At 38.0% G+C, this 10,245-nt stretch overlaps 1 protein-coding gene across 1 annotated transcript; it reads left to right on the top strand.

The window, feature by feature from the left end:
* The first annotated feature begins 195 nt into the window (after nt 1-195).
* Nucleotides 196-9,860, top strand: Nnp-1 (Ribosomal RNA processing protein 1 homolog Nnp-1). The gene is made up of 8 exons (XM_022085458.2): nt 196-405; nt 498-577; nt 3,441-3,584; nt 3,906-4,277; nt 6,240-6,514; nt 7,474-8,194; nt 8,547-8,625; nt 9,402-9,860. The coding sequence occupies exons 1-8, from the start codon at nt 237-239 to the stop codon at nt 9,572-9,574; spliced, it is 2,013 nt and encodes a 670-aa protein (XP_021941150.1). The 5' UTR covers nt 196-236; the 3' UTR covers nt 9,575-9,860.
* The last annotated feature ends 385 nt before the right edge of the window (nt 9,861-10,245 follow it).

The raw sequence follows: 10,245 nt of genomic DNA, 5'->3' as shown, positions 1-10,245 counted from the left end.
AGTTTTTTTTCCCCCGTAATGGAGCTGTAAACCCCAAGCACAACCCCCCAACCTGGAGGACCAGGCCTCCGAATTTCTATCCACAGGTTACAGGATGGCCCACTTATAATACCCATGCACTGGGTAGCTCGTAAACGCCAATACCCGTACCCACTAATGTGAGCTTCTGAGGGCAGTTGCCAACATGAGTTACTGATCTGTATGTTGGTATTACTTTTACCGAATGCGTTACAAACATGGCTGTGGAAAACGAAGATACGTCTAAAGGTGCACGTGGAAAAGTTGTTCTTGTAGCACAGGAAATAGCATTTGCAAAAATACTAGCAGGAAATAATAAAACACTCCGTGATAGAGGCGTTAAAAGACTTAGTAGTTGGCTAAAGGCCCGATCTAGTGGAACATGCGGTAAGTGGTACTAGGTTGTGTGTAAGCAATGAAAGTGGAGTGGCAAGTGATTTATTTCACTAAGACTGATTTACATTTAACGACTGTTACAGATTTTACTGATGATGACTTCATGAGGATTTGGAAGGGTCTGTTTTATTGTATGTGGATGGCAGACAAACCCCTTGTACAGGTACTGGAAACTGGTGAAGATGGCGGCAGTTTCGTGAACACTTGAATTTTCTTTAAGCCAGATACGTTTTATACGAAACTTTATAACTTCAAAACCAGTTGCACTTTATTTTTTTATTTACACAATGTAAAATTGCATCCATACATGCAGTTATTTTTATAGAATAGATGCAAGCCAGAAGTGGTTTTCGGCCAGTTGACCATAGCAAGTCAGGAAGGCGCATTACAGTCTCGGTTACGAGTTAAGAAACATCGACTCTCATGTTATTGTAACACACCCAATTTAAAACTCAGCAGCCAGTACTTTGAATTACCAGCCAGGTTACACAGTAAAGTCAGATAGTATCATCACCAGTTTATCTTCTACATTTTTGGAATTACGATTTTTATATATGCATTTCTGGCAGGCACCACTTTCGGATGTGGTATATTCATGCCACATTTTGTATGTTATGTAAGAAAGTTTCCTGGAAATGTGTACTTGTCATTATTACCTAACAGTGAGGCAAATAATCCCAAGTATGTATTTTGATACTCTGGTTGGATGCTTAACATTTACTGAAACTCTTTTAAAGAACTAAAATCAGAATTTTTAAATCAAAGGGATTTGAAAAGCTTGGTTCTTCAGCTATCAGCAGAAAATATAAATACTGCACCATAACCTAAAATAAGAACTTGGGAACAATACTTTGAATGAATGTTGAAATAGCAAACGTTCAGTTTTGTAAAATAATGCAAAATTTATAAAAGCAAATATCAGGTATCTTCTGTCACTCAGTGAAGCACAGCCCTTATCGCACAAAGTGCCCAGACAATAGGGTATTTCCTTAATCACACATCTGTTGGTACCAGACTTTACACTGAATTTGTGTTATTTCTGTCATAGACCTACTTCTCCACAGTCACCGCAATGTGCGTCACTTTTTATAATATTGGCCTTGTTCTATTGCCTTGTATTGTTAAATTCTCTTTGTTTAAAACTTATGAAACAGTTTTTCCATGGGCATGTTCCCTACTGGAGTAGCATCCTTATCTCTTTGTGGTTGATTGTGGATTGGAGTGGGTGGTGCCTGTTCTACTGGCCGATCTGAGACATTAGTTCAAGCAAGAAGTCTTTGGGATGACATTTGGATTGTGTTGATAGATTCCTGTAGTTATGAAATCAGACACAGCGTTTCCTAGGAGTGGCGGCATGAATCCATGCTTATGTGAATAATTTTGGGAATTTGAGCTTCTCTAATGGCCTACCAGGATGTTGTCTTTGACAGTTGTCGGTTGCCTCATTCCAGTATGATTTCAGGGGTTTGAAGAAGCTTTTATCCAAGGCTATAGTTCATGATACAGGAATGCACAACAACTGGATCTTTTAAGTTTTCAGAAACATCTAGTATGGAACTGTCCCATTGGTTGTGATGTCCATTCAGAATAACCAGGGGCCTTCCAGGCAACCAGTTATTACTGAGATGGTTTACGAATCTACCAAACACTTCCTGTGTAATATAACCATTTGATGTTGTACCAGAAATGCCCCCATTAGGTAGATTTTCACCATATTATTTTTTGTGGTATATTTTTCTCTCTGCAGACCTTAAATGAGAATAAACAAACTTGTTTCCTAGGCAAATCCTATCTGTTTTATAGTTATAGTATCGTTCCTTTAAGAATCTTTTCTGCAGTCAAACATGTACCTTAAATGTGTTTTGGCACTTGTATTTTTCTATGTTTATTTTACACCACTGCTGAGTAATTCAGTTTGTATATAAAATGTGTCATGATAGCACTTAATAAGGAGATAACTTTTTTGTGAAGTTGCAATATGTGGAACAATGATATATTACAGATTGATGATGAAAGTAAAATACAAGAAATATGGTATGTCTGTCCAACAAAGTAAAATGCTGAAAATGTTAAAAAAAACTGATCAGATGCTGTGTCTTTAGCTTGTGTAATATTTTGGTGATGTCACACTGTTCTCTGTAGTTGATCGATGAACAGAATCTTTTCATTATTTTGATGTGTACTTATATATCTCACGTCAAATCCGAATTGACGGCAAATTAAGATACTTAAGTGAATATTACATTATGATATGTGTATATTGGGTAAAGTAAAGTAAAGTTTGTCCCACTATACGCCATGTAGGCGTTTGGGGTGAGTGGAGGTATAGCTCCTCTCTTCCTTGACCTCGGCACTAGATGGGGGTGAGTGGTCAGCATCACGTCCCGGCCGGCTTTACCCCCGGGAAAGGACCCCGGTACCCATTGTAGAGGAGGCTGGGTGGGCCCCAGAGCCGGTCTGGACGCAGAGGCTAGAGGAAAAATCCTCTGCCCCCGTCGGGGATCGAACCCCGGTCGTCCAGTCCGTAGCTAGTCACTGTACTGACTGAGCTATCCCGGCTCACGTATATTGGGTATAGTAAGCATAAATAAAACAAATTATATTGTAAGTTTGGAAATATGTCATGAGAAGGTGGTTCAAATACATGCTTTATTGTAACTCTGTTTCATGTTAGTATTAGTAGCCATAGTGAAGGCTGCCCTAGTAGTCTGTAAGGTTATGCCCAGATATTTATGACACGTCATTGCCTCAGATTTGTGCAGGTGTGCTCACACTCTGATGGCGCATTTGTTTGTTACGAAGGTGACTACATCCATAACCTCATTGTAGTTCTTAAAGTCATCTGTTTAAATGACTGTTCTTGTTCATTACTTACAGTATGTGCATCTGTACTTTTGTCCCCACAGCTTAATAGGTTGTCTTCCATTGCATTTTTATTTCTCATCTATTTAATTTGTATTTATACATAGTAGCACTTCATTGTAACATCTTTTTTGCTTCATAATGAAAAACTTTTATTTTTTTAGGAAGAACTGGCAGAGAAAATTAGCCACCTTATACATTGTTTTAAAAAGACTGATCTAGCAATTATGTTTATCAAGTGCTTTTACCATACTATGGTGACAGATTGGTATAGCATTGATCAGTTTCGTTACAATAAGTTTCTGATGGTAAGCATTTGATTTTGTATGCTTTTGATATACTGAGTTAATTTTAAATACTTGGCTTTAACTGAAATAGACTTTATCTGGCAAAACATTCTGAATTATTCTAGTGCCTATGAGCTGTGCAGCAATGTCATAAAGCATGATGGATAATAGTAAGAAAGACTTGAAGTTTTGAGTTTTAAAACAGTGGATATTTACACATCTCTGTGTAACATTTATGAATAAACACATTTTGTGTGATGTAAGTTGTTATTGTCTGAAATAGATTTAAATGCTTGAATTTAAAACTGTTGACAATTTACATTTGTTTGTTTTTTCTTGTAGCTTGTGCGTCGCTTCCTGCGTCAGACATTTGAATTTTGCCAGAAATGCAGTTGGAATGCAGATGTGGTTCAAAGAGTGTGCAGTAGTTTCACTGCAACCATTTTATCTACATCAGTCAGTGTGATTATTAGCCATCCTGCCAGTTTGATTATGCATTTTTGTGATATTTATCTCCAAGAGCTCTCCAAGGTTAGCCGAGGGAAACTGCCTGTTGATATGCTGACTGCCTTCCTGCAGCCATTTATGAGTTATCTTGCAGAAGAAAATAATGGAAGATTGAGAAATATGGTTGAAAATGATGTGTTCCATTACCTGATTAAGCAGTCTGATGCTGGAATAGAGCTCGAAGAGTTACGAAGAGCTTTGAATGATGTAATATACTTGTAATTGTTTATTATGTGTAGTAAAATTAGTTTGTTATAACATAAACTTGCCCTACAGTTTTAATTCACAATACAGCATGTTAAAAGCTACTTTATAATTTGGGTGGATAAGAGATGAATGGATAGATTTTAGTTTTCTATGTAGGTTGATTTGATGTTTTTGTTTTATTTTCTCATTCTAGGCAAATATCTTTAAACCTGAAGGTGACTGTCTTTTGGGATGTTGTGTCATGTAGTCTGTTTGCAGTTTTAAGATGTCTGTCTTCTGGGTTGTTGAACTGTGCAGTCTGGTAGACGTTTCAGAGATCGTCGTTGCCTCCATCATCAGGGTGATGATGGAGGTGACTTCTACCAGACTACATGGTGCATCAACCCAGAAGGCATCCATCTTCAGACTCACCACTGTGAAAACCTCAAATGCTACATGTTAGAAGTTCACGGGTGTTCCAAAGGTGCTTGCTGACTCCATCATCAGGGCTTTGAAACTTCTATCAGACTACATAGTGCAACATCCCAAGAAGACTGTCATCTTCATGCTTGCTGCCTTGAGAACCTGAAATCTCACCATTTTAAATGTGTTTATGAAAGTCTAATGGTGACTGTGTTAAAATAACTGCAAACCATTGTTTTTTCCTGATGGAATAAGTCATTAGTATTCTGGAGCATTGTCTATGTAGAACTTTTTTGTTTTAGTTTAATTATTATTTTGATATGCTAATTTAACTGTTAAAGAAAACATGTCCCCTTGCCTAAATGTTGTCTGTGGTCCACCACATTCATGGAGAAGACATCAGTTTTCAATGTCTTCACCCATTGGTATACTTCAACTGTTTCCTCTTCATCACATCAGAAGAAGTATTTTTCTTCAGCGTACTTATGCAGTAGTGCATTGAAATAAAAGTCATTGGGCACAAGGACGCAGCATTATATTGTGGATGGGCAAAATGTTTTGAGCAGAACTACTTCGGACCCTACAGTCTGTGGGGAATGTGTTGATGCCATTTTTGGACACACAGGGCAACATTGAGTGCAAGCTGGTACAGCATGACACTGGAGCACCAGAAGGAAGAAATTCAAAGGAAATACCTTGGCTTTCTCACAGAAAATGGCCCTTGTTCGTGACAAAAGTGACTACACATTTAGGATAAAATTGACAATGCAACTCCTGGAATTTTTACGGGGAATGTCATGCCTATCCACCACAAAATACTAGATCTAACACAAATTGACTTCCTTCTCTCAGTGGACGACTGAAGAAGCACTTTGAAGGAAAACACGTCCGGTATGATGAGGTAAAATCTGGAGTGCACTGGTGGGTTAACACACTGAGCCCTGATTTTTTTTCTGTGCAGTAAATTAACAGGTGGTGTATCACAGAAACATGTCTCAGTAGCTCTGTAAATTATGTGGAGAAATGGATTAGTTGTTTGTTATTCCTTGTCCTTCTTGTTACGTATACAGAAGTAAATATGAGTGTAACATACCCTTGGAAGTTTACTAAACTATTTTTAGCTGGATCGTTTGAGGGATATGTATTTTTAATGAGATTTCTAATTGTTTCATTACATATTATAAGCAAATACATTTATGTTGAAATAACTTCTTGTCGGTTTCCAAATAACATACTTCAGCAGTGGTTTTGGAGTGCGAATTAAATTGTGCGCCCTACTGTGGGCCATCATCATCTTCATTCTCGTATTAGTGGGAGTATATGTAATTCTGCTCTGTTGGCTTTCATTTTAGAATCCTTGTTATTGTTATGGATTTATCAAATTTTATCAAGTTGATTTCATTTAGATGTTTACTAAATGTTCTTTTCACAGTGCCATATAATTAAACTTGTCCATTTTTTTGTTCAATTTCTGTTATAATATTGTGATATGATGCAGCTAAAGAATTTAGTGAACCTTACACAAATTATTAATTCTGCATTGTATTTGTGTTTTGTTAGGCTGGATGTTCAAGTGGTAGTTGGAAAAACATAGAGAAAGTTGATGAGGCTGACAGTGATGTGGCTTCAGAAGATTTAGATAGTGATGCGGGCAAAGAAATGTCAGACAGTGAAAGTGTTGAGGATGGTCCCTTAGATCCAAGAGCTGGTCGAGTGGATGTGGAGCTGCCCCAACTTCCGTTTGATGCACAAGGAATTGCAGATACGCTGTGGGAGCAAAGTCAGAAATGCGTCAAAAATAAGAATAGGCGCTCTTTACAGTCACTTGCAGAGAAGTGAGTATGAAGGCAGTACGTCCCTTAACATTACAAGTATGAGGTGTGATGCTCGTGTCTGTTTATTTGTTAAGCATTCTTCTCAGTATAGGGTGAGCAAAGAACACCTTAACCCGTCGACGTGGTGGTTTAAATACCCCGCATATACCGCTGTCGTGCTGTTCCTGCGGTAGTATTTTTTAAATGCCCGTTTAAATTTTGCTGTGAAATACTCTTTTTTTCCGAACTATATTCACTTATACTATCATCTTCTAAAACTTCATTTAAAACTTGTATTTCTTCAAGCTCCGTCAAGGGATGACTTGTCGAAGAGAAAGCCATTGTAAACTACCAGGTCAGGCGTTTATTTTTAGACTGTCCCTTGCAGGTCATTGGAATGTAACCCTGTTGCCACATGTATACACATAGAGCTTTATTTCCACAACAGGCGAGAACAAACCTCATCACGCTGGCGTTATTTATTCCATACTTATGGGCGTTTTAAATTAGGCTTTGAGGCTCGCGTGTGTATACGTAAAACCACAAGAACTTTAATTTAAATGCCCGCGTGTGTACACGTAAAACCACGTCTGAGGGTTAAGGGCCCTTCCAGTTCTCTGAGGATGTAGGCAACTCATGCAACCAGTGAAATTGATGCGCAACTTTGTGAACTATGACCCCATTGTTTTTTTTAGGAAATACAGTATGGTAAGCATTGGCTCACACAAGGACAGTGAGAAGGGCATGTCCTTGTGTGCTGAGCAACAAAGCAATTGGGGCAAAATGTTGTTTAAAGTGTATTATGGATACTGGATTGTGTTGTAATATAGATTGCATTTCTGAGATTATGCAGTTTTTTCTGCAGAACTCATTCTGCGGGGCATAGTGCCTTGACATGCGAACAGAACGTGATGGAGAGAGTTACATTATGCCTGATTGGTAGTGTGGTAGATTACATATTTCATATTTATCATTTTCAGGTTCAAGAGGATGGCTGCAGGAACCTTTTCACGGGCAGTAGTGGAACGTCTGATGAAATCGAAACCCAAGATTGAGAGATTCCGATTAAAAAACAAACACATTAACAAAGCAGCTCTCCAGTTGACAAATTTTGAAAAAAATGGAGGAAGGAGAAGACAAAAGAAAAAGAGGCGTGGGCAGAAGAAATTTGTTCAAGAATCTTCAACAAAAGAAGATGATTCAGTGGCAACTAACAATTTAAACAGACTGGTGCTACAAACATCTGAGAAAAGTAAAAAAACAAATACATGTGTCATTGAACCAACTGAAGGAAGCAGTGTTCCTGTTGTGACAAATGAATGTCTCTTACAAAAGACAGCAAATATCAGAGTAATAGAAAATGACAGTGAAGATGGCCAAAAGAACAGGAAAGAAATAGGAGAAAACAATTCTGATGACTCGATAGTAATTCAAGGTTTGAAGAGGAAATCTGATTTATTGCTGACAGAATTTGAAAATGTGGATGTGGGGGTACAGCAGTTCAAGGTGCAAAGAAAAGAATCACACAAGGCCCTGAATATGGAGGAGGATGTGAAAAGTGAAATGTCTAAAAAGAAATCTGCTGAAGGAATGCGGAGGTACAGCTTAAGTAATCTCACTTCTAAGTCGTTCACCCCAGCGAGCAGAATGAGTGTAGGGGGCGACTGGAAAGTGAGTGATGTCGCAGAGACTAGTCTAAAGGTAAGCACGCGCTTGCTGTGATGTCAGTACCTGGCTCTGTGCTTTTAAACAGTTCATTATCATGATCACAAAACATACATTGCAAATACAAAAGCAAACTACTGAATAATGTAGTCACTTGAGCCAACATGTGCCATCTCATTATTCAGTTTCTACAGAAAATACACCAGTACACTATATATAGGCTCATTAAGGATGATTCGACCCGCAACGTGAATGAACATTTAGCATTTATATTACTTTACAGTACACTGCAGTATTCTGTGGAGGGTTTATGTTGACACAGTAATGATTGTGAGCAAAGTATAAAATCTGTAAGTGTCCGGTAACGCATAGCTTCTCCTTGTTGCAGTCTGGCAGTGAAGTGAAGGCAGTAACACCATCTAGTGGCAAGAAAGTAAACATAGCCCTCAACAGGAACAGTGAACAAGGTAGTAACAAAATAGAAGTGCATGATTCTTGTTCTTGATTCATGAGGAAATTAAATTTGGGTAATGCTTGATACCATTCTGTTCAGAACCTTTTTTCTGAAATTGTAAAGATTAAAATACAGAGAACTTTAATTTTACCTGTAGTTTTGTATGGGTGTGAAACTCGGTCTGTGACACTAAGGGGGGTACATGGATAGAGGGTGTTTGAGAATGGTGCCGAGGAGAATATTTGGATCTAAGAGGGATGAATTAGTAGGAGGCTGGAGAAAGTTGAATAATGATTAATGATGAATAATAATTATAGTGATGAAGTCAACGAGGATGAGATGGGCATGGGAGAGAGGAGGAATACACACAGGGTTTTGGTGGACAAACCACAAGGAAAGAGACAATTGGGGAGACCTAGATGTAGGTGGGAGGATAATATTAAAGTGGGTATGGTAATGAGCATTTGGGTTCCATAAAATGTTGGGAAATTCTTGAGTGGCTGAGCAACTGTTGGCTTCTCAGGAAGGGTTCAGCTCCATGGAGTGACTAAGTAAGTATGTGGCTGACCTTATGCCCTTGTTTGAAAACTAAGTGTATTGAATGAATTGTAAACTGATAAGGAATAAGTGGTAAGTAGCTCAGCTGCAAAGTACTGAGCATATAAAAAATTAAAGAAAATGGGATTTTAAGCGTATGAAAATGAATTCATGGAGACTGAACAGTGTTGTTTAAAACTGGTGACTAACCGAATTTATTTTGTGTTTGTGGATTTTTCTTTTGATTGCCAGGTGTCCGTGAATACCACATGTCTGTCATACGAAGTCCAGCCATTCCATTTGATGCAAGCAAGAAGCCTAGTCAAGGTGTATTGAAACCCTGTCCTGTTGGCAGTCGAATTAACCCATTCTATAAGCTTAACAAAAGGAAAAACTTTGCAATTAATATTTGTAATAAATTCTGAAGGGTTTGCCTGATGATGGTGTAATACAGTCTGGATTGATTGTACATTATCCATTGTTTGATGTTATATAATATGCAACATTTTGAGGACTGGATGTGTCGTCTTCAGGTATAATGAACGTAACATCAGGCATTGGGCAAGGTACGAAAACCCAACAAACCAGATAATATTTGTAAGCTTCAAGTGGTATTGTGTTCATTATGAGTCAGTGTGTACACAATTGTAAAACTTGGTATGAAATATTGAAAGTAATATCAATAAAAATAAAGGAAGGGGTGGAAATTGACTAGACATTTATGTTAAATTACAAGTTATATACTGTTTTTAAATGCTGAATTCTTTGCTGTTTTAAGCAGGTAGGTTTGTTCCTGTCTTTAATCAATTCCTTTTCAGTAGGCTGACCAGGCATTCACCTGTGCATGTTCTGGAAATGTTACATTTTTCAGCTACTGTCACTATTGGAAATTCCAGATAATTAAGAGTGAATGAAGCATATTTGGTGTTAACAGCTGTTTATCAATATTTGTAATTATTTTAATTCATTAGTTCTGGAAACCTGTCACTCTCGGTGGATTAGTGGTTAGCCGGCTCGCCACTGGACCCAAGGTTCACAGGTTCAAAACCTGCTGAGGTCAATGGATTTTTAAGGGTGATAACAGTCCATAGCACAA

The sequence above is a fragment of the Zootermopsis nevadensis genome, unplaced genomic scaffold, assembly GCF_977971745.1.
Source record: "Zootermopsis nevadensis isolate Lab colony 2312 unplaced genomic scaffold, Znev_1.0 Znev_ptg000061l, whole genome shotgun sequence".
Classification (NCBI taxonomy): Eukaryota; Metazoa; Arthropoda; class Insecta; order Blattodea; family Termopsidae; genus Zootermopsis; species Zootermopsis nevadensis.
Note: the sequence above shows the minus strand (reverse complement) of the source record. Positions and strands in the feature narration are given on the sequence as shown.